The following is a 23,775-nucleotide window of genomic DNA, read 5'->3' as shown; positions in this document are numbered from 1 at the left end:
TCAAAGGAGATCTCCGTTTTCAACCTCAGCCGCTGGGGCTCAGCTAAATGCAAACGCCAGGAATCCACTCTTGCGGAATGTGCAGTCCTGCGCTGCTCAGACAGCGGAATTCCGATCCCCCTCCCAGCCCAGGCAGAGAACCACGCACCCCACTGTGGGCCACCAGCCCTTCTCAGAGCCCAGGGAAGGGAGGGTGGGGGTGCCCCACTCACCTTCACTATAGAGGATGGGGCTATGGGAACCTGGAAAGAACCCTGGAGCTCCTGCCGGGGCAAGCCTTGGGTGAACGGGTGGGTAGGGAGGGGGCAGGCAGGAGACAGGGGGCCGTTCTAGACCCGCTATGGAGACGGCTAAGCCTCTGGACCAATCTCCCATTTAAATATACATAGATAAATCAAGGAAGAAATCATAGCTAGCTAGGCGAATCAACAGCTCAATCATGCCATCATCCCATGATACCAAGAGTAAGGAGCCGGCGTGTGGCCTGGGCTGTTTCGATGCCGCATCCCACCAAGGAAGACTGGGGCCCAGCTCCCTGCTAGTGCAAACCCAGCAGCAAAGGCTCCAGTGGCTGGGCTCCTGCCACCCACCTACCCACTCACTCACGTGGGAGACGGGTCTGTGTCCCGGCCTCCACCCTCTGCCCCCGAACAGAGCACCTGGGCAACGGGCTGGCGGGGGGGGGGCGCTCTGTGTGCACCTCTTTCTTTCTCTGCTCTCCACACAATCGTGACCAGCTTCAGTCTCAAGTCAAGAAGTTAATAAATACATAAATAAATAAATACATACATACATACATACATATAACCTGCTGGTACTACATCTTCTGGTTTTGATCCTGTCTGAGCAGCAGCGACTGATTAAATGCGACCACAAATCTGGAAGTGCTGGGGAGGGGAGACCTGGTCCTGCCTAGCTGGGGCGCTTCCCTTCCGCCTCCCCCCACTAGCTCTGGGGTTCCAGGCTCCCCCTGCCCCATGACAGCACACTGCTAGGCCACAGGTTCAGTCCGTTGGGGGGGGCGGGGGCAGGGGTGGTCTCACGAGTCCTCTCCCTCAAGGCTGGGCCCCCACGGACCTTCCCTAGCCAAAAAGAAAGAAAAGGGCAAAACAACAAAACAAAACAAAACAAAACTCGAGCAAAACAAAATCAAATTTAATGGTCTTAAATGCCAAAGTAAAAACAAACAAAAAACACAAAAATAAAGCAAAAGAAAATGAACAGAACAGAACAACCCCAAAATGCCAAGGCGGTTACGAAGAGAACTCGGAGAGTTAGATCTTTTTTAAAATCTACAAATCAAAGGTTTTTTTTTGTTTCCTGTTGTTGTTAATAGACAGCTGGCAAGAACTAAGTACTTTTCTGCTTAAGTGTTCATTCATACGAAAAGCAAAATTCCAAAAACGCAACCCGACTAAAAAGAGAGAACAAATCTAGCGCTCGCACGGAGGGGATGCGTGCGACACGATGCTCAAATGTTTTCTCGTGTTATTAAAAAATAGAGCTATCTTACACCGTCAAGCTACGGCAAACGCTCTTGGAGACCGGAGGCATCACCGTCAACAAGTCTGCAGTGGGGGGGAGCCGTGCATGCAAAGTGGGGCGCGGGGGTGGGGTGGGGTCACATCGCATCGGGGTTGGCCGCCCCGGCCCCCGGCGGGCCCACTCAGCAATACACAGGAGTTTCTGGGAAACTCTTTGGTCCGTTCCCCCGGGGCACCCGGGGCTCAGAACTCAACTAACACATCCTTCCCTTGGAGGAGCAGGAGGAGGGGGCCCGGCCCGGCGTGCGGTGCCCCCCTCTTCCCCGGCAGGCAGCCCACCTCGGACGGCCCCCCGCCCCTGTGGCCGGCTCAGCAGAGGCCAGGACTGGAGGGGGGCTGGGACGTGGCCCCGGGGGACCCGCGGGTTGAAGGAACGCCCCCCTCTGTGCCTGTCTAAACTGGTCAAGACTGAAGGCGACAACTCCAAGGTCCAGTTTGCGAAGACAGAGGGGGGGGACCGCGTGTCAGACAGTCTGAGACTCGGGTGGGAGCATGCTTCGGCTTCTCCACCGTCCAGAGGGACTTGGTTAGTCAACGCAGTGGACTTAGGTTTCTGTTTAATAGGTATTTTAAAGGAAATAACTTAAGAAACGTAAAATTGGTCTAACATGGTGGGATTTCAAACATTTGAACATGTCGGTGGCATCCCAGAGTATAAAAACCTTTCCACTTCCCGTTTAGACTAAGACAAAAACACTTGTGAAAATTGGCGCAAAATGAGTTGTACACTAACAAAAAAAAAAAAAAAAAAAAGTTTCAACTTCTTCACTCTTAATTATCTATTCCGTACAAAAAAGAAAAAAAGAAAAAAAAAAAAAAAAGCATGAGCGAGTTATTTGTGGGACTTGTTGGTTTTGAAGGAAACCTGTAAGATTTTGTCCCCCAGGCGGTAGCCGTTGAGGCTGGCTATGGCCATGGCGGCTTCTTCATAGTTTGTCATGGTCACAAAGCCAAACCCTTTGCACTTGTTGGTGTTGAAATCACGGATGACTTTGACATTGGTGACGGCGCCAAAGGGGCCAAACATTTGCCAGAGGATGCCCTCGTCGGCGTCTTGGCCGAGGTTGTAGATGAAGATACACCAGCCCGAGGACGCGTTGCCTGGCACATTGACACCAGAGAGCCCACTCATGTGGTCTACACCCATGGGGGAGAACCTGGCGGATGAGAGCAAGCACAGGGTCAGGTCGGGGGGGGGGCGGGCACCCCCACACGGCGGCCGAGCACAGCACTAGCTCCCATGGGGCTGGCGGGGCGGGCACCCCTGGCCCTGGGGTTCAGCAACCACTGGACCAGGGGCCGACCGTGGCAGCTGGCCTAACTTGTACATGGCGACCAGAGCCAGCCCTCCTTGTACCCCACATTCGACCCACAGAAGGGAGGCAGTCGCCTGTGCCTGCACTGACCAGTAGCCCCAGGGGCACCCCTTAGCTCACTGTGCCCGCACAGTGGTTGGGGCACAGGCAGGAAGCGGCACTCGGACTCCGGACAGACGCTGTCCCGTGGGGACACTTGGGCCTCAGGCGGATTCTCATCTAAGGACTCAACTGCCATGGGGTGCCCTCAGAACCTCCCCCTACTCTGCCCCATAGCCCCACCTCACCTTCCTGCTCCGCCAGCAACCCTGGCTACTCCAGGTCAGAGTCCACAGCTCCCTCGGCTTCCCTGGTTACTAAGTCACGGGCCACCCGCTGCCAGCTGCGCCCAGCCCCATTCGGGGCACCTCTATTCCTGCACGCCAGAGCTGGAGCATGAGTCTTGGCTGGAAGCAGCTGTGCCAGCCTTTGCCAGCCCTCGGGGCACACCCCACCTTAACTGTCTGCCACCGAGACGGGAAGCCTGCATACGTCACAGGAAAACCCTGCTCTCTGAGAAAAGCCCTCACGCCCATTTCCTGAGGTGCTGCCAAGGCCGAGCCCAGACACGAGGCCCCCGCCCCAGTCTTCCTTGCTCCTGACCCACCTGCTCTAGGTGACCCGGACAGGCAGCCCCTCGGCCACGCGGGGATGTGACCGAGTAGGGCAACGCTCTCTGTTCCGGTGGCAGGGACTGCGTGGGCGTGGACACTCGGCCTTACGCGCCCCCCCGACCCCGCGGCCACTGATGGGCTCCGGGTGACAGGCCCCGAGCACTGCAGTCCCATGGGAGTGCCTGGCGCGCCGGCCTGGTTGCTGCAGGCCTCGTGGACGGGAACCCGGGAGGGCCTGATCCACATCTCCAGCACGGCAAGCAGAGAGCGAGCCTGCTCGGCTCCCGTGTCACCCATAAACCGCATTGGGGGCCCCATCTAACTCCCCCCCCCACCCGACATACACAGGAGGATTCGGTGGGAAGCAGGGCTGTGTTGAAAACAAAGGAGCAGCGACAGCCCAGGGACTGTCTGCTTCCGGGGGCGGGGGTGGTCCTGCACCCACACTGAACACAACAGCTGCCTTGCTCGTCACTACGTCCCGGACGGACGGCACGGCCACTACACGCACAGCTCTGCCTGGCGCGGGGGACCCTTTCCAGAGGGACCTGTGTACCTGCCGACTCTGGCAGCCGCTGCGAGGCCCGGAACTGAGCCCTGGCGTGGGCGGGGGTGCTCCACGGCAACAGGTTGACGGGATGGGCCTCGCACCCCGAGCCTTCTCCACGCTGCGTGGCCGGCCAGCAGGCCTCCCGGGGACCCACCTGAATCGCTGTGCCTGGTGATGCACGGGGCCTCCGAACCTCCTGGCAGGCGAGTGGTACAACTGTGAGAGGAGTGCCACGTTTTTGTTCTGGTTGGGGTTGGCTGCGAACTTCACTGTGATGGGCTCAGAGGAACCTGGGGGTTTATGACCATTGAAACTGGTAATTGCCTCTTCTGCTTCGGACCGTTTGTCAAACCGGATAAACGCAACCCCTCTGGACAAACCTTTTTAACAAACCAACAAAAACGGAGTTAGGGGGAAGCAGGCAAGGAGTTGCAAAACTGAAAAGCAAAAGTCAAGTCAGTCTGCTGCTTGTGGTCCTAACTGGCTCACGAAAGCAAACACAAACCTCAGCGGGAAAACAAAGGAACGGGTTAAACGAAAACAAAACCGGATTAATTAGTTACAAGTTGCAGGCCCCGTCTTGAGTCAGGGCAGTGACTTCACAGTCCCCAGGGTGAGAGCGATGCTGGCGGCAGACACCCCAAAGGGCCACCCCGAGCCTCCTCACGGGCTGCAGCATTAAGATGGGCCACAGGCGTGGTCGTTTGGTCACCAGGTGCCCAGACAGGATGTGCAGGACGGGCAGCGGTGTGGCCAGGGAACTTCCCATCCCAGCTGCTGTCCACCGTGAGCAGACCCCAGCCCACGAGGGCAGGGCCAGAGCCACCCTCTCCCTGCTCTACGCTGCTGCTCAGCCCTCACTCTGCAGTCCCGGGACAAGCCTCTGGGTTCCCAGTTTCCCTCAGGGTCAAATGAGGCCCCGCTGTGGCTCGTGTCCTGCAACCTTGGCCAAGCCAGTGGGATTATGGCGTGGGAACCCCAACCCGTTACTGAAGAGAATAGCCGGGACCCATAGCCTGAGTGGCAGAGGCTGAGCAAACCTGGGAAGCGGTGGGGGGAATGATGCAACCTGCCCTTAACCCCTGCCCTGCCCTGCCCGCCCCCAACCTTGCAGGTCTGGGAGGCTCCTTCAGCTCAAGGAATGGGGTGATGAGAAACCGAGGGGATGCTAAGCAGGGTCAAAGGGGGGAGAGGATGGCTGAGGGTCAAGAGTGGGCTAGCTGGGCCACCAGCTTTGACCTTTGTTAAGAAATCAAAGGCCCCAGGGGTCTCCAACCCCAGGCAAGGTGGGGCTTGTCACTACTAGGCTAAGGTCTCTGAGCATACAGTAAAATGACAGAGACCAAAGCAGGACAGCCTGGGCCTTGGTGACCCTCTGGGCAAGCGTTCAAGCTGTCCCCACGTCCACGCCCCAGCCCCAGAGGGTTCTGCCTTCCTGTCTGTAGCACCGGGGTCCCTCTGGCCTCAGCCAGATCCTGTGTGGAACCATGAGCGCCCATCTGGGTCACTACCACGCCGTACCCAACACAGTGGCCTCCAGGCTGCCCCTCGTGTGGGGTTCAACACCCACTGGGGAGTTCACCTGTGAGAACCCAGGAGCTTAGACCTGGCAAGATGCGCCGGTGCCCAGGGCATCCAGGGCCTGACCTGCTCCAGCCGGGTGGGAGCAGCAGCTGAGAGCTAGAGGAAAACCAGCCCCAGGCAGACACCACGAGCCATGGGGCAGAGGGGGCGCCTGTGTGTGGCTGCCAGCCCCTAACCCTAACCACCTGCCAAGGGGAGCACAGGTGTACAAGGCCACACCCCAGCCAGGGGAGCTGACTGCGAAGCGACTGTCACATGGGCACAGCGGGTAGCTGTGTGCCTCAGAGAGTGGCCAGGGTCCCCAGCAAAGCCAGGTGGTGGGGGGCTCCGCCTTCACAGCTCAGCCTCCTTGGGGCCTGTGGGGCACTGAGAACAGGGCAAGGGAGCTAGGGCGCTCAGACAGTGGAACTGTGGCGGGGCCTGGGGCCCGGGGCTCACTGACCAGTCCGCTGTATTCTCAGCCAGTATGTGGGCAAGAAAGGGGTGCTTTGCAGTAGATCTGGGGATCACCCCAAGTGAATGGCCATCTCCCAGCTCTACCTGTGGAAGGGACCCCAGGTGTGTGTCGGCCCACAGGCTCCCCCAGCGCCCCAGGCCGGAGACTCCAGCTCAGCAGAGCCTGATGCTGGCCGCTTCCTGTCTCAGCCCCAATCAGCAGAACTGTACCCCTTTCTGCCCTCCCGCCCCCGGAGGATGCAAGCAGCTGAGCGAGCCACAAGATGCAAGGCCGTGGAGGACCAGCTCCTGTGGCCAGCCAGCCTGCCATGGGGGTGTGCAGGGAGCTGAGGCACCCTGAGTTCCGGGCACAGCAGGGCTTTGCTGGGGCCCCTTGGCTCCTCTTGCCCAAAGCTGTGCACACACACACAGTTCGATGCTTGAGAAGGGCCAGCCAAGTGGCCAGGCCTTCCAGAGAGCCGTCAGGGCCTCTGCCTGGGGGCACCCGGGGCCCACAGACTGAGGACAGGCTCCTGAGGGCCAGCTACCTGGGACACCGCATGGTGACGGCAGCCGGAGACTTCGAGGAGTGACAGCTGCTGCCATCATCACACCCTGCTCACAGACGAGGCCAGGGCCCCGGGATGCCCGGTCCTCTCATGCTGAGGGTGGCGCGGGACACTCCAGTCCCGACGGTGGCGTGTCGGCCTCTGGCCGTACCTGTGGTCTGGTCCACGAGGACCCGGGAATTGATGATACGGCCAAAGCGCGAGAACATGTCCTCTACGTCCTTCTGGGTCATGGTCCGCGGGAGCCCGCTGATGTACAGGTTGGCGTCTTTGATGACCTCAGAGCTGGGGCGCGCGTAAGACACCTTCAAGACAAAAGCGCTGGCTAGGATTAGGGCGGGCCTGGGAGCAAGGCACTGAGGAGGGTGCAAAGCCAGCGCCGTGGCGGGTCACCCTGCGGCACCTCCTCCTGTGGCCTTCACCTCCGAGTGAGGGGGGCATTCCTCTTAAAGAAGTCCAGAGATGGAGGGTCTGCAGCACTGGGGTCCAGGCCCCAGCTCTCCCACCAACCCCCCTGCCTCGGCCTTACGCCCTCCTGGGATAGGATGGCACGTGAGCCAGGGCTGGGGATGAGAACGGGGGCACCCAAACCAGGAGCCTGAAGGTGGCCTGTGAGAAGCCCGCAGTGTGCTGGCAGGGCAGACTCTGCCGAGCAGCCAGCCAGTGTGCCACAAGGTGCAGAGGGGCCCACCGGCCACCTGGGTGGCAGCAAAGGCCTATGCCGAAGGCTGGCAGGCCCCGAGGCTGAGAGCCGGGGAAAAGAGCTCGCCTCTCTCACCAACAGAAACGGGCGATCCATGACTGAACTAAGGTGCCGTCAGGTGTCTCAGCGTGGCAGTCTAGCACTGCGCCCCACCCTGGCAGGCAGTGCCAGCAGAGACGGGGATTGCAACCAAGAGCATGACAGCCGAGCAGGGCCGGGCCTCACGGAGGTGGCACCGAGGATGTGGCAGGGAGGCCACAGGGCACCTGTGCCATCAGCCCGTGGGTCAGGAGCCCTGGGGACACTTGGTCACACCAGGATTTGGGTCAGGGCTGGTACACACCCAGAGCACTGGCTCCACAGAAGAGGGGAACCCCTACCTTTGTAGCCAGATGGTCACAAGGGGCAGGTAGCCCTGGGACCCCCAGTGTCCTTGTATCTGACTGGGCACTACATCCCAGGACTGGCGGCTTCAGGGGAAGCTTGGAGGACACAGGGCCCAGGTGGCCTCAAGGCAGAGGCAGGAGGAACCATGACCGGGGCCATCACATGCCCAGGCACAGGCTGCTTTGGCAGAACCAGGACAGCTGTGGGAGCGCTGCGAACTGGATTCCGCTGGCGGAAGGGAGGGTGGGTTTTCACGCACATGGTGAGGGTGGCATGACTGGGGTAGCCTGCGGGTACAGGCTCTGGCCTCAGCAAGGGCTGTTGCAAAACTTCCGGCATCACCAGTCACAGGAAGGCTCAAGAGTACACAGAGCCAGCTGTGTGTCTGGGCTTGGGAGCAGCAGGGCACTTCCTGGGCGGGCCTGGGGCAGGAAGCCAAAGGCCCCGGGGTGGCGGCAATGCAAGCTGTGCGGCTGCCTGCTACAGCCTGCACTGTGGGGTCCTCTGCAAGCCGCACTGTACCTGGGGGGGTTCCCGTGGGTCCAGGGAAGGTTCAGCCACAGTGAAACCCAGGTCCCAGGGCACTTGTGGGCTGGCTGGCAGCTGCAGCCCTGGGTGCCCGGGTCCTATTAAGTTCCTGGTGGAACTAACTGTTGCTCAGTGCCCAGGAAGCACAGGCCTGGTGCCAGTTCTCAAAGGTCCTTCCCGGGCATGCCAGCGAATTGGAGTTCACACAAGTGTGCCTCACCAAGTGTGCGGAAGGTGCAATTATAAGACAAACTCAGGCTGGTGCAAAGAATACTGGAACCCACGCACGGGGTTTCCACGGCCCACGTTTTCCAACCTGTCTGCTGAGCTCCTCGGACAGAATCTCTTCCCTGATGGTTTCAGATCAGGGGAGGTGCTCTTTGCCAGGGTGATGCCCGGCCGCCAGAGGAAGCCAGGTCACGGGGCTCGGGGCCCAGGAGGAATGTAGAACTGTTCTAGGGCAAACAGGTGCTGCCTGTGGATGGGGAGGGGCTTGGGGAGGGGGTCTGTGCAGCCTCAGCTTCTGCTGTCTCCTCCCTGTCCACCTGCCTTGGTGGCAGGCAGCTGCCAACCTGTGTTCACTGCCTGGGTCATGGCCAGCCCTGACGAAGCAGGGGGACGGGGGACGGGGGATGGGTGGTTCTGCTGTGCAAGCCAGGAGCCAGCAAGGAGAGGCCCTGGGCTGGGCATGGTGCTGACCTGACGTACATTTGCGTCACGGGACCCTCGCGCTCGTAAACAGAGGTGGCTTGAGCCACTCACGTGAGGGCAGTCCGGGTGTGCCTGCCAGGGCCCTGGTCGTCGAGGAGAGGCCCGGGGTGGTGGTGGTGGTGGTGGTAGGGAGGGGCATCAGCTCTACCTTGATGGTCTTGGACTGCAGCCTCAGGCCATTCAGCGTGTTGATGGCTTTCTCCGCATCCTTCGCAGTGACGTAATTCACAAAGCCATAGCCCAAGCTGTGTCCTGCACGGAAACACAGAGACGTGGGCAACCGGCCGGCCAGCAGGTGGGCAAGGAGCAGGGGCAACTCCCCGTCCTCCCTTCAAGCAGCAGCCAACGGCTGGGTCGGGGGAAACGCACAGACGTCAGGAGCACAGGTCTCTGGGGGACTGGACGGGAGGTGGCAGCCTGCACATGAACAAAGGGACCCTTTTGTGCCACCGTCTGCCGTGCAGCCCGGACCAGGGGTCCCATGGGCGCTGCAGCTGTGGGGCCTGACGCGTGCCCAGTTGCCCCCACTGCCTGCAGGTCACTTCCCTGCGCAGCCGCCGAACAGAATGGGGCAGCCAGAGCCCAGCAGAACCCTGGCCTGTCAAGCAGCCTGCCCTGCACCCCAGCCTTTCCTGACCAGCAGCCTTCTCTGCTCTAGCAACGTCAGGTGCTCAGGTTCTGGGGGGTCACAAGCAATGCACAAACCCGACTTCCTGACCATCAGAGAAAACCAGGGTCAGAGACGGAGTGTCCCCGCCTGCTGCTGAAACAGGCCGGGCAGTGACCCCGGGGGACCTGGCAGGGGTGGGACCAAGGCAGAGCTGCTGGCTGTCAGTGGTCAGGGCCGGCAGAAGGGCACGACCCATCCTCCATGCTGGGAGCGCCGGGTGCAGGTGTTGCCCCGGGCAGCTGCGTAACAAAGGCCAGGCGGGCAGAGGGGCAAGGCCAGGAATGCGAGCCCAGCGTGGAGTTTAACCCGGCCTGGCTGCTCTCCTTCTAAAACACACTGCTGCCTGACCTCACTGGCCAGAGAGGGTCTACGGCTCCCGGTGGGCAGGCCTCTTCCGTCTGCTCACCCAGGCCCTCCGCTGGCAGAGGCTCGGCAGGGCTGGGGCAGTCTCTCAGCCTTTGCGGGTCAGTTCTGAAAAGGCCTGGCCAGCAGAATCAACCCCGCTGAAGCCCCCCAGTTGCCCAGTGGTGCCCGTCAGGCCGCCGGGCCGAGGCGCCAATGTGCGAGCCATGACACGTTCTGCGCAGACTGGGCTCTTCTTAAAAGCAACAAATAAAACCTTGGCCCCCTTTCCAAGGCTGATCTATTTATAGCCGGACACTCCAGGTGGGTGGTGGGGACCCAGGCTCGCGGGCCATCTTCCACCGCTTTCCCGGGAGCATCAGCAGGGAGCTGGATCGGAAGCAGAGCAGCTGGGACTCGAACTGGCGTTCTGAGAGGGGATGTGGGTGTCGTAGGAAGTGACCTCATCTGCTACGCCGCAATGCCAACCCCACCCCAACTGCAGGGGCCTGAGACTTGGCCCCAGAGGTGTGGGAGGAACACATACCAGCAGGGTCCAGCCTGGCACACTGTAGGGCAGAGCCTCTGGGCCGCAGAGCGCAGGCTGGTGGTGGGCCAGCCTCCTGGTCACCGCTCTGACCCTCAGGGGTCCTTGGCTGCTGTCCTTTGAACCCCCTCAGGGCCACGGCCCAGGGAGCTCAGAGCCCAGGCCACTCTGATCTTCCCGCCTTCACTCTCCTCGTGACCTGGACCACCCACTGATCACGTGGCCAACATGCCGCTAGGACCCACGCCCTAGGCCTTGCGTCTTCTGCCCCACCTGGCTCTGTGTGGTGGGGAAACATGGCCACGGCCATGGCGAGGTCCTGCTCCGCTGGGAGGGCCCAGCGTGGTCCCTGCCGACTCTGGGTTACGGCCAGGTGAGTCTGGCTGAGCTCCCGGGGCACTGTGCATGGCCTGTCCTCCTGGCCGTGATGACACCTCCCACCTGCCCCCTCAGCCTGCGCTTCATGGCCCCCGACACTCCACCTCTGGCCCTGGTCTTGGCCATACACCCTCCTGACCACGCATGTGCCTAGGGAGTCACACCGTGGGTGGCCACACCTCGTCCTGAGTCTGGTTTCTCCTGTCACCCTCCCCCACTCAACATCCTAGCACCTGCCCCGTGTCAGGCCTGGCTGGGGCTGCCACTGTACACGACAGAGGACGGCCGCTGCCCCAAGGGCCCTCGGCACACCCCTGTGGGCGATCAGCCAACACGCTGGGGTGGCGGGCGGTCCCAGCGCAAAGCCAAGGAAGGAACAAGCACCAGAGACCAAGTCTCCACAAGGGTGCTGGGCTGTCAGGAGGAGCTGATGAGCTATGACGGCCGTGTTACCATGGTGGCCCAGGGGAAGCACGGAGGTGGCGGCTGCTGGGGGAAAGGTGTCTGTCTGGCAGTGTGGCCGTGAGCCAGTCCAGCTGTAGGTTACGGGTGGGGCAGGAGGCACAGGACAGGACACTGCAGAAGGTACTGGAAAAGCATTCCTGCGGAGGGAAGGTTCTGAGGCCTGGGCCAAGGCAGAGGGGAAACAGAGTTGGTAGCTCACCCCCGCTGACCGTGCAGAGCCCTGGCGCCCAGCCCACGCCAGCAGGTGGCTGCAGGGGCTTCGGAAGCTCCCTGGTCGGGGAGCCTGACCACTCAGTGACACACCAAGGGGAGAGGAGGGCAGGCAGCACTCAGTTCCTGTTCCTCCAGACAGCGTCCCTGCGCCGTCCGCACCAGGAACGCTTGGGCTGGGGGGCAGAGAAGGGAGCTCTCCCATGGGGGGGTCGTGTCGCCTCCACCAGCAGTGGGCGGAGCTCCCAGTAAGGATGGGCAGGGCGGGCTGTGATGGATCAGCCCTGAGCTAGAAGAAGCTGTGACATAAGAAAGTGCTTTGAAAGCGCCGGGATCCCATATGGGCACCAGTTCACATCCAGGCTGCTCCACTTCCCATCCAGCTCCTGTTTGGGGCCTGGGAAAGCAGTGGAGGACGGCCCAAAGCCTTGGGACCCTGTGCCCACATGGAGACCTGGAAGAAGCCCCTGGCTTCAGCTCGGCTCAGCCCTGGTCATTGCGGCCACTTCCGTCATCAGATGGAAAATCTGTCTCTCTCATCAAGTTCTTGTAAAGCGCATGTCAGTACCAACGGTCAAGCCTGCCGAGACCTGGCGTGCACTCACGTGCCTTCTGGGAAAGCAGCAAGGAGCCAGTCAGTGTAGGCTGCTCGCGCTGCTGGCATGCCCTGTCGGGACGCCAGTGTGAGTCCCAGCTACTCATCCAGAGCACCTCCTGTTAACACACCCCCAGGAGGCAGCAGCTGCTGGCTCAAGTACTCGGGGCTCTGCTCCTCCTGGGGAGACCCAGGTGGAGTGTAGGGTCCCTGGCTTCGGCCTGAGGCAGACCCAACTGCTGCAGGCACTTGAGGAGTGGACGCGGGGATGGAAGCGCTCTGTCTCTCTCCCCAAATACGTATATACATATACACATCCTTTGACTATCAAATAAATAAATAAACCTAAAAAAAAAAAAGAAAAGGAGAAAGAAGCAAAATTAGCACATAACAGAGTGCTAAGGCCACATAACAGAGTGCTCGCAGCCAGGAGCAGCGAGTGTAGAAGCTGCCACATGCTGGCGACCGGATGAGGACAGTGGCCTGGGAGCCAGGATGACTTCCCGGATCAGGAAAACAGTGGAGGCTTCTAGAACATTCTCACACTGGCTGACTGTGTATCTTCCCAAGTCTCTCTGCAGGACCAGTGCAAACGCAAACTCGCCACGGCGCTGGTCAGCAGGCCGTGGGGCCTGACTCAGGGGTCAGGGGGCGAGGGTCTTCGTGGTCCTGGGAGACTGGGGAAGGCTGGCGAAGCGGAACACTCATCACTCCCAGCATCCTCCTCTGCTCTCCACAATCAGGAAACGCGCTGGCTCTGTCCTCAAACTCAAAAATGAGTTTCCAGGATAGAGACTTGGTCCCAACCAGCCAGCTGGCAGCCCGGGGGGGGCCTCGCCTCCCACGCTCCTCTCGGGCACCAGGTCTTCCGACAGCCCAGGGGGTGGGCCCTCACAAGCAAAGCCCCCCCCGAACCCTGACACTGCAGGTGGAGCCGGAGGCCCAGTCGTCACACTGCAGGGACCGCAGGGACAAGGCTCTCCATGGCTGGGCTCCTGTCCTCAGAGGACCCAGCGGCCTGCTCCAGGGCGGAGTGTGAGCGGGGCCTGGGCGGCCAGACATGGGTCCACCTGGATCCTCTGCACACAGGACACTTGGTCAAGCCATGCAGACCAAGCCAGATCGGGCTGCGGCTTTCCGGTGTAGCCTCTGTGTCTGGGGGGGGGTCCCCTCTTCTTCCTGACAGCACGCACGGGCTCTGTCTCGCAACGCCTCTCCCCGCTGAGGGAACGGGGCAGGGGAGCCGCAGGCCGCCCGAGGTCCTTACCTGCCACTTTATCCCGAATGAGCTTGGCAGACTCGACCTCGCCGATGCTGCTAAACAGGCTCCGCAGCTCCTCCTGCGTCATGTTCTGCGGGAGGTAGTTGACAATGAGGTTCGTCCTCCCGATGTCGTCCCTGCAGTCTTCGGCCATGTGGTCTTCATAACCATTAGACATTGTATGCTTTAAAAATCTGCAGGGAAAAGCGAGGGCAAATCCGAGCTGTTCATGCTGCACCGTACGAGGGCAAAACCGCGGACTGCTGGTGTGCCTGTCTCCAGGGTGTGTGGGTGCCTTTACCCACGGGGCCACACTCCCACCCCGGGACTTCTTCGGACCACTGCAAGTTCAAATGAAGACCACGCCAGAAAGCTGCCCAGGGCCGCTTATGGCACCTTTACCAACAGTTGCCAAAATCGTGAAGTTACCAAGACGCCCATCTGATGAATGAAAACTTCATAACATGCATTTTCCATGAACTTCTCAAGGATTTTAAAATACTTTGGTATGGAAGCCGATGTGTTCCACTTCTGTCTAGGACCCTGGCACAGTACACCCACGAGGGGCAACTCCCACTCACGGGCTCGCTCCAGCTCCGGGAGCTTCCGAAAGACTTCCTCAGCTAGGAGAAACAGACCCCCCCAGGCAAAGACACGACGGAGAGAATCGTAGGAACACACTACAGTGGCTCTGCAAACCTAAAACCACCTGAAAATGAAATCCAGGGGTTGGCTGCTGTGGCACTGACATTTCTCATCGGCATAGGTTCGATTCCCAGCTGCTCCACTTCCACTCTGGCTCCCTGCTTACGACCAGGGGAAGGAGGGGGGGAAGGACCGAGTCTTTGGGAGACCTGCCCAGCTCTCCCCACTGTGACCATCCGGGGAGTGAGGCAGCGGAGGGAAGCTCTCTCTCTTTCTCTCTGTAACTGCCTCCCGGCACACAGCATGACCCTGTCGCAGCCACCCCTGCGGAGGGCTGCAGAGAGCTGCCGGCCAGTCGAGCACCACACTACACACAGACATCCACATCTGTGCCGTCTGCCCCTCGAGGGGTTCCTGCCCACGCGGACTGTGGGAGCCTCCTGCACCCCCAGGACAGAGGTGGGGGTGGGTCTTGCCCTCACAGCAGGTTCTTCCAAGTTTCCGGGAACTCAGCCTGTCTCCTCGGCTCACCGAGGCTGCAGCGCGCAGCTCTGTGTCCCCGTCTCTAAGTGCACCAGATCTGCACTGCACACCAAAGCCCAGTACCCATGGCCACGTGGCTCTGTCCCTCTATAAAAATGGCCCTGGGACAGGCATGGCAAAGTGGGTTAAGCTACACCACTTGCGACACCCGCATCCCATCCCAGAACACTGGCTGGAGTCCTGATGCTCTGACTGCAACCCAGCTCCCGGCGGAGGCCCCCGGGGAAGGCAGAGGAAGGAGGCCCACGTGCTCAGAACCCCTCTATCCCCGTGGGAGACAGATGGAGCTCCATGTTCTTGGCTTCTTCCACCTGGCCCAACCCTGGCTGCTGCGGCCAGGTGGGGAGTGAGCGAACCAGGAGACGGGTGAACTTTCTCTTGGTACGTCTTCCATCTCTCTGCTTCTTGAATTAACATCGATAATAGAATAAGCATTCCTGCCAGGAGTCCACAACTACACAATCACCTCTTGTATGGACACTGCCCACCTGCCCCAAGTCAATTCCCGGGGCTTCCCTGGCTCCTCTCAGACCACGCGTACAAGGGCAGCCTCCTGCACCTGTCACGTGACTGGGGATGCGCTGTGTGCTTTGAGAGCCACGGCCAAAGACAGGACAGTGAGACTTCCCAGGATCAGAAATGTGCGCCTGGCAAACGGCACCAGCAATGGGAAGAGCAGCCCACCGGGAGAAAGTGGCTGCTGACCACATGAACGCGTGGAGCAGCAGCAACTCCCACGCGTGGTGCGTCTGCCCCCCGACCGCATCCCCGGGTTGGGGGGACACTGGGCACCATGCATCAACAGCAGGTTCCACGTGTGGCGCGTCTGCCCCCCGACCGCATCCCCGGGTTGGAGGGACACTGGGCAATGTCTAGAGACACGTTTGGTTGCCACCTGAGGCTGGCAGTATGCTGCTGGTACCCACCTAGTGGGTGGGAGCCAGGGACGATGTTCAGTAAATAACCCTGCAGGCCCAGGATGGCCCCCACACGTGAGCTGTCCAGCCACCAGGGCTACGCTGCTGAGGCTCCAAAAACCTGACCCAGAGGACTACGAATCCATGCAGGAACGCGACAGATACGCCAACAGCCCCACGGGCCAGTGGACCCACGCCAGCAGCTCACTCTGCCACGGAGCCAAGGGGCAGCCAGCGTTGGGCAGTGCCCACCAACCCCCTTAGTGTGAGCCCCACTGGGGTGGCTCAGGAGGCGCGCACTGCCCTAGACGGCTCTGACGGGCCTCATCTCCCTCCCACTCCAGGCTTTTCCTCCGAAGGACGGGCACCCCCTCCTCCAACGCCTTGTGAGGAGGGCACAGGGGCCCCACTCGCGCTGTCCAGAACAGGTAGACGTGGACTCCTCAGACAAGGGCCCACGCACACGCCACAGCCTGACACACAGGTCTGGCCCGCTGCCTGCCTCTACGGATCAAGTTTTATGGGAACGCAGCCACTCCTGTAGGTTTACGCGCTGGCTGGTCTCAAGCCATGGTGACAGCGCCGAGGAGTAACCACCAGATGGCCCACTGAGCCAAAAACAGGCTTTCCCACCTGGCTCGCGACAGACTCCAGTCGGCTGACCACTGTTCCGAGATGTAAAAACAGACTATTTCAAGAATGGATCTGTAACACTGAGTAAGGCAAAGGTTTCTCAATTACAACACCACAAACCCACTGTCTTCAAAACAAACAAAAAAAACCCTATTTTATAATCATTTTACTTAAAAACAGTTTATTTTTATTGGAAAGTCAGATATACAGACAGGAGGAGAGACAGAGAGGAAGATCTTCCGTCCGATGATTCACTCCCCAGGTGACCGCAACGGCCGGTGCTGCGCCGAGCCGAAGCCAGGAGCCAGGAGCTTCTTCCAGGTTTCCCAGTGGGTGCAGGACCCATTTCTTTGAGAAAGAGGCTGCTAGAATTACAACCCATAGATCGGATAGAGTAATTACAAAGTGGACTGCGTTTGGAACATTCTCTGATGTTCTCAAAACAGAACAATGGGCCTGGCGCAGTAACCTAGTTGCTGAAGTCCTCGCCTTGTATGTGCTGGCCTCCCATATGGCTGCCAATTTATATTCTGGCTGCTCCACTTCCCACCCAGCTCCCTGCCTGTGGTCTGGGAAAGCAGTCGAGGACGGCCCAAAGCCTTGGGACCCTGCACCTGTGTGGGAGACCCGGAGGAAGCTCCTGGCTCCTAGCTTCAGCTCCAGCTGTTGCGGCCACTTCAGGAGTGAACCGTTAGATGGAAGATCTTCGTCTCTCCTTCTCTCTGTAGATCTGACTTTCCAATAAAAATAAATTCATCTTAAAATTGTGAGAAACCTCAATTTGCAGGACACAGCACCTGAGCAAACACAGACAACGAACGGATGGGTGGCAAGTAACTGTGCAACCAGATGCCCAACCCGCTGGTCACCAACAAAATGCAGATGTCCACCACACGGAGCTTCTGCTGCCCGTTGGAACGGCTGAGACAAAAGTGGACAGACCCAGGGACAGTGAAACAGTCAATGTCAAGGGCTAGGAGCCCCTGGAGAGGCTGCCAGGCGAGACAGGCACGCAGAGAAGGAGCGCTCTTCCATCCGCTGGCTCACTCCTCAGACTGCTGCAATGGCTTGTGTGGCCGGCCGGCCAGGCAGCCGCTTCGCCGGGGTCTCCCACCTTCCCCGGACCATCTCCCACCGCTTCTCCCAGGCCGTGAGCGCCGAGCAGCTGGGGACAGGGATGGGTGGCCCCATGGGCTGCTGGCTTGACCCACCGACACCCGGCCCCAACCAGCAGGTGAGCAGTTTCACCAGCTAAGCGCATCGAGAATGCCAACTGGCAATCCCAGCACGGATCCAAGACGCTGATGTCCCAAAACACCCGAACATCCTTCAGGTCCAAGGGGGCACTGGCACGCCAGGCAAGGGAATACTACTCGGCAAGAAAAAGGTGCCACCAAGTCATGCCCGCGGGCGCCCCCCACGGGCATCTCAAATACCTTCTGCTAAGTGAAACAAGGGAGACTGCACAGGCCACAGACTCTGGGAGTATGCGTCTGCATTCCACCAAGGGCAGTTACAGCTGGCACCGATGTGGCGTGCAGTTCAGGGGCCTGGGCATGTGCCAGGCAGAGCCCCCTTGTGCTGTGGGGCAGCGGCAGATGGCACTTCCACTGCCGGGGCACGGCCTGCATAGGGCGCTTCGTGTTCTCATGGGCTGCCATGCCCACAAAGCACCCATCTGTGCGTGGCCACAGCATCCTCAACGCTTTATTCTTAGAGGGGCCAACTGCCAACTAACACAGGAATCCCAACAGTACCCAGTGGGGACCTGGGTGAGTCTCTGGGTGTGTGCCTTGGATGGTAAGCCCAGCAGCCCCGCTTCCCATCCAATTCCCTGCCTGTGGCCTGGGAAAGCAGTGGAGGACGCTCCAAAGCCTTGGGACCCTGCACCCGCGTAGGAGACCCGAAAGAGGCTCCTGGCTCCTGACTTTGGATTGGCTTAGTTCCGGCCATTGCGGTCATTTGGAGAGTGAATCATCGGACGGAAGATCATCCTCTCTGCATATCTGACTTCCCAATAAAAAATTATCACTGAATGACCAGCGACTCCAGTGGTCCCAGCGCACCCACCCCCGGTGTGGTGGGCCTGCAGACTCCTCTGAGCTGTCCCCTTGGTCCACCTCCCATCAACCCCTTACTCCCAGGGGGCCAGGACGCGGCTGTCACCATGGACCAGTTCCCCAGGAAGAAATTACCACCAGGCTTTTCTCTTTTTTTAATTAAGGTTTATTTTTTATTATTATTTTTTTTAGATTTATTTTTATTTTTATTACAAAGTCAGATATACTGATAGGAGGAGAGATAGAGAGGAAGTGGAGCTGCCGGGATTAGAACCAGTGGCCATATGGGATCAAGGCGAGGACCTTAGCCACCAGGCCACGCTGCCGAGCCCAATTAAGGTTTATTTTTACTGGAAAGGCAATATTTGCAAAAGAGAAGGACGGAAAGATCTTCCATCTGCTGGTTCATTCCCCAGATGGCCACGAAGGCCGGAGCTGAGCTGATTCAAAACCAGGAGCTTCTTCCAGGTCCCCCACGTGGGAGCAGGGTCCCAAGGCTTTGGCCCGTCCCCCACTGCTTTCCCAGGCCACAGGCAGGGAGCTGGATGGGAAAAGTGGATCCCGGCAGTTGCACAGGGAAGATTAGCCAACTGAGCCACCACCTGAGGCTCTGCAGTGGGGACTCCTCTGGGATTCATGTCCTGGCTTTGAGGTAAGCTGGCCCGTTGCAGGTCACCGCAACCCACTCCTCCCCACCGCCCCCCCCCCAGGCTGCTCTCCTCCTTGGCCCCTCTGGACACTGTTTCTTACTGCCTGCGTCACTCCTGAGCTGGCGTGGCGACCTGCTTGCTGTCCTCAAGGGCTGACCTTCCGGCACTGTCCATGGCCCTGACCCACAGCTGACAAGAAGGCCGTGGTGCCTGCCTCACAGTCCCTCCTTCGCTTCAGTATCGCCAGGGAGCACCCTCCAAAGCCAAGTGCACGCAGCCGAGGGAAACCTGGCCGTAACCAGGTGAGACTGCTGGTCTGTAAGCAGGTGCCAGGGGAGGAGGCCTGCTGGAATGATCCCCAGGGCAGTCGATCACTCCGTAGATACCTCCAGGCCCATTGGCACGGCTGCGTGGGACGGAGCGGTGCACCGCGCCTGTCTTCGGGGAGCTTGGAGCAGCTCTGTGCACCCCCAGGTCCGGCCCTGACCCCGCACGCAGCACCTGGTTCTCTCGGGGACCTCTCCAGTTGCAGTGGTCTGTCTTCAAGCTGCAAGTGCGAAGCCAGCCAGGAACTGCTCTAGTGCCAGCAGAACCCGAAAATATCGCCTGACCCAATTTACAACTGGCACGCCAGACGAGGTGCGGGGAGGCCTAGGTGGACGCGGCGCCCAGGTGCTGGCCCCGGCCCATGGCGGAGACGGTCGCCTGGCTGGGGCAGTTCCAGCCAAGTCACAGTGATTCTGGACTGGCCGAGCTGAGACGACTGCAGGGATGACAGGTCGGGTATAGCCAGTGTCTGGCCCAGGCCAAGCCGACAGGAGCCCTCGGGGCCTGCCACAGCTCAGGGCCGTGCGGAGAGTTTTTTCTGCAGGGTCGGGGCTTCCCAGGCACTCTGGCGCACTCCAGCGCTGGGCAGTTATGAGCGCGGGCGCTGGGCAAGACACTTCCCTCCAAGACCCCTGGTTTCCCCACGTGCAGAACGAGGTGGTCCCAAGCCGGCACCAGGGCCTGGCCGGTGGCAGGCCAAGTCCTTGCCCCTACTCTTCCTTCTTGCACAGAATCAAGGCCCATGTGTCCCCATGACCCGTCCAACCACGAGCGCCCTCACCATGGCGCCTTGGTCCTTGCTGCCTCTCCAAATCTCTCGTAGCAGGTGGCAGGCTCACACGCGCCCCCCTTCCCAGACCGGCGGGTCAGACCTCCACGCTGTACCTGTTTGTCCTCTGCCCCTAGCCCTCGCCACAACCCCGTCACCTCCTGCCACACCAATTGCCACAGGGACAGGTCCCATCATTTCAAACCCGGAGCTTTGCCCTCCAAACCTCCCCTCTCCCTCCCGGCTCCATCGGTCCGGTCGGCAGCAGGATCCAAGGTCCCCAGGCTTCTCAGAGAACCCACCACATGTCAGGCACCGGGCAGTCCTGTCCCTTGGGACAGCTGCTATAGGATCGTCTCGATTTTTTTTTTTTTTGAGAGGCAAAGGTGAGAACATTTGATTCATTCCCCAAATCCCAGCAATAGCTGAGTTTAGACCAAGCTGAAGCTAGGAGCTGGGAACCAGGACTGGGGTGGGGTGGGGTGGTTCTGGACCAGCAGGAGGCTGGAGCCGGGAGCCTGAGCCGGGCAGCAGGCCCAGGGAAGGCGATGCAACCACAGCCCCCGCCCGCCCCCCCCCCCCCCCCGTCCCAGAAAGGCCTAGAACCCCTCTAGCAGTTACTGCAGCTGCCTTCCCTTTGGTCAGCTCCAGGGCCGCTCACCCTTCTCCCTCCTTGACCCGTCATGGAGGGCCACATCCATCCGCCTGGACAGCATCATCTGCTCTCAAAACAAAAGCCCAGCACCGGACAAGCCCGGCTTTCACCCACACTCGCCCTCAGAGTCAACCAGGGCTCTCCCATCCCCAGCGCAGTCCCAGCACTGCAGGCCTGGGGCCCCCCCACCGGCTACATCTCAAGTGGGTGTGTGTGGGGGGGGCGTCCGGCCCACAGGGCAACATCCTGCAGGAAAAGCCGGTCGGGCTCTGCCCACGCAACCGCAGGTGGGCCACACTACTTCCCGGCCTATCGGAGGCTCATCTCCAAGTTGGTAACTTTGTGTGGCTCAGGGATGCCATGGTGCATATCCAACCGGCCCCTGCCCCCTCCCCCGTCCCAACGTGGCGCGCCACCCGCCTCCAGCCCTTCCTGGCTGAGACAAAGCCCCCGGTCCGCTCCACTCCCGGCTGGCCAGCCCACGCCGACCCCTGCGCGCTTTCCCGCCCTGCAGCTCCCCTCCCCTCCCCCACCGAGGCCTCCTCACCTCCGCCAGGAGGCACTCGGGGGCCGGCCGGGCTTGGCTAACGGCTCCCCTTCCTGGGGCCTCCACATCCGCCCGAGCCTCGCCATGCCCACGTCCAGCAGTGAGCTGAGCCCCACGCACGCCGTGACCATGGCCTCCCCGGAGCCCGGCTGGACCCGGCCCGGCGGCGGCCGCCGCGGGCGGGCAGCTCCGAGGAGCGCAGGCCTCCGCTCGCCTCCCCTCCGCAGCCTGGCTCTCGGCCGCCCCCTGGAGGCGGGCACAACTCCGGCAACTGCCCGCGCCGGGGGCCGCGCGAGGCAACAGTTGATCCCGGGGAGGGGGTGGGGGTGGGGGTCCGGGCTCCGGGCTCGAGCCCCGCGCTGCCCAGACCCCGGCAAGGGCTGCCCAGGCCCCGGCAAGGGCGGGCTGCGGAGAAGGCCGCTGCCCCTCCAGCCGCCCAGAGACCAACGGAATTGGCTTCGGGCCCCAAAACTTGCAATCGGGAGCGGCACGGTCAGATCTGCGCCCACAGGAGACGGCGCTCCGGGTCGGCGCTGAGGCCCAGGGGGTGAGGCCTCTGTCTGCAGCGCCGCCGGCATCCTGTATTGGTACAGGTTCGAGTCCCGGCTGCCCCAGGATCGATCTGGGACACCGGCGGGGCGAGGGGGGCCAGCGCAGATATTTAGGGCCCTGCACCCACGAGGGAGACACCCCAGAGAAGCTCCTGGCTCTCGGCTTTGAACCGGCCATTCCAGCCGTTGGGGGAGAGGACCAGCGGATGGAACCTGTGTCTCTCCTCCTCTTTGTAACTCTCCTTTCTAATCATAATAAGAACACGAGGCAGGGAGCGAGCAAAGCAGCCAAGCAAGCCGCAGCAGACAGGATTCTCCTTTCCCCCCTTGTGGCCCCATAGTCCGGGACTCTGCACCCCAACACTGACTCTCACCAGGCTCCTCGGTCTCCCTACACCCCCCGGGGAAAGCAGCGCTTTAACAGCACAGCCCCCTCCCCAGCTGAGCCCCCCCATCTGCCGGAAGCCTCCTACCCCACAGCAGGTGGAGGTGTCCGAGGCCAGTTCGCCTCCAGGCCGGGATGACCACAGCGCCTGTCCCCTGCAGGGCCGTGCAGCGGGGTATCAAGTCCTCGGCAGCCCCTGGGGGTCACCGGCTCTTGGTGTCCTCCCCACGCCCCCCCATCCCAGCACAAGGCTGAGGGCCGGCCTGCTGTACCCGACACAGCTCAGCTCCAGCACCGAGAGGAGAGCGCGCGAGCCAGCTGCAGCAACTTTGGTGGCAGATCAGAGTCTTACTGGAGCCAGAGACCCCACCCCCTGGGGGTCTCCGATCCTGAGCCTTCTTGGGGAGCTGTGCGCCCTGGGGGACCCCCTCGCGGGATGCAGGACGCAGACCCCTCGCCAGTGGGCACTCCCACCCCCGTGAAGGCTGGAGCGGGGTGTGGGAAGCTGGGCGGGCACCTCCATGGTGGTAGAGGGGGATCCCGCGCCCCCACGTGTCCTGCCCTCTGCGCCCCCTGCGCACAGTAGGTCTCTAAGCCCCCGGATTTTTTTTTTTTTTTAAAGTAGAGCCTCGCCACGGCGGACACACCGGAAAAGGAAGAAGGCGCATCCAACCCCATTGTTCAACCGCCAGCAGTTTTCAGCACACACACACACACACACACACACACGCACGCACACACTTTGACAAACCCCCGAAGTCCCACGCCCCACGATCAGTGAGCTTTGTTAAAGAGATGGCGCTCACCGAAAAAATAAATAAAACGATTATTATTATTATTTTTTTTTTTTTGTCCTTCCTTCTCTCTCAAATCTTGCTTTCCCGTCCAGCTCTGCACGCACCTGGGGGTTGCATGCGAGATGGCAGGGGCAAGGTGGGAGAGAGCCGGGAGGGATGGAAATTCAAAAATATAATAATAATAATAATAATGAAAACAGAAAGAAAAAAAAAAGCGACCTGGGAGATCTCCCCCCCCCCCCACCCGCAGCCCCACGGATCGGGTCCTCCTCCTGGGACCGACACCCTTATTACAAAAATAAGAATCATCATCATCATCATCGAAAGGCCATCGGCGGCACTGGCCGGCGCAGCGAGCCGCTGGGCCGTGACCTCTGCACGCTGCCCACCCCGCGCGCCCCCCGGACCCCGGCCCACCCCCGCCGCCCCCGCCCGGGCGCGTGCACGACACGCCGCCCCCCGAGAGGAATCCGGCCCCGGGCCTGGCCCCCACGACATGCGGCCGGCGCCCTTGCAGCAGGCCCGGGCCTCGAGCAGGCCGGCAGGCGAGCGCAGGCCCGCCGCGGCCTAGCCCCGGTTCAGGCGCCTCCCGCCTCACCTGGACGCGGGCGGGCGGGCCCGGGGTGGGGTGGGGGTGCTGCTCCGGGGCGGGCGGTCAGGCGGGCGGGCGGCCAGGCGGGCGGGAGGCGCCAACGGGGCTCGGTACGGCCTCGGGGGGGACCGGTCAGCGGCGGAGACGGCGACGACGGCGGCAGCGGCAGCGGCAGCGGCGGCGGCTCCTCCTCAAGCGCGCACGACCCGCTCCGGCCCGAGGCCCGGACACGCCTCCTCCCCCACCTCCCGGCGCG

The 23,775-nt window shown here is 61.2% G+C and overlaps 1 protein-coding gene across 3 annotated transcripts; it reads right to left on the bottom strand.

Moving 5' to 3' along the window:
* Positions 1 to 2,111: 2,111 nt before the first annotated feature.
* Positions 2,112 to 23,592, bottom strand: ELAVL1 (ELAV like RNA binding protein 1). Of its 3 annotated transcripts, none has more exons than XM_058658129.1 (6): positions 23,526 to 23,592; positions 13,455 to 13,642; positions 9,129 to 9,232; positions 6,803 to 6,956; positions 4,218 to 4,443; positions 2,112 to 2,701 (listed from the first exon to the last, which is right to left on the bottom strand). In XM_058658129.1, exons 2-6 carry the CDS (start codon positions 13,624 to 13,626, stop codon positions 2,377 to 2,379), a joined length of 981 nt encoding a protein of 326 aa, XP_058514112.1. In that variant the 5' UTR covers positions 13,627 to 13,642; positions 23,526 to 23,592; the 3' UTR covers positions 2,112 to 2,376. The 3 variants fall into 3 exon arrangements, with proteins under 3 accessions (XP_058514112.1, XP_058514110.1, XP_058514113.1); XM_058658127.1 differs by lacking the exon at positions 23,526 to 23,592 and adding an exon at positions 21,195 to 21,446; XM_058658130.1 differs by lacking the exon at positions 23,526 to 23,592 and adding an exon at positions 21,278 to 21,421.
* Between the last annotated feature and the right edge of the window lie 183 nt (positions 23,593 to 23,775).

This window comes from Ochotona princeps, chromosome 33 (assembly GCF_030435755.1).
Source record: "Ochotona princeps isolate mOchPri1 chromosome 33, mOchPri1.hap1, whole genome shotgun sequence".
Classification (NCBI taxonomy): domain Eukaryota; kingdom Metazoa; phylum Chordata; class Mammalia; order Lagomorpha; family Ochotonidae; genus Ochotona; species Ochotona princeps.
The sequence above is the reverse complement of the archived record's forward strand: the minus strand, read 5'-3'. Positions and strand labels throughout refer to the sequence as shown.

Coding starts and splice junctions, on each gene's coding strand:
- ELAVL1 (XM_058658127.1), bottom strand. CDS start 21,325: ATGGTCACGGCGTGCGTGGGGCTCAGCTCACTGCTGGACGTGGGCATG. Junction 4,444..6,802: donor CCTCGTGGACCAGACCACAG/GTACGGCCAGAG, acceptor TTTGTTAAAAAG/GTTTGTCCAGAGGGGTTGCG. Junction 2,702..4,217: donor CACCAGGCACAGCGATTCAG/GTGGGTCCCCGG, acceptor CTCATCCGCCAG/GTTCTCCCCCATGGGTGTAG.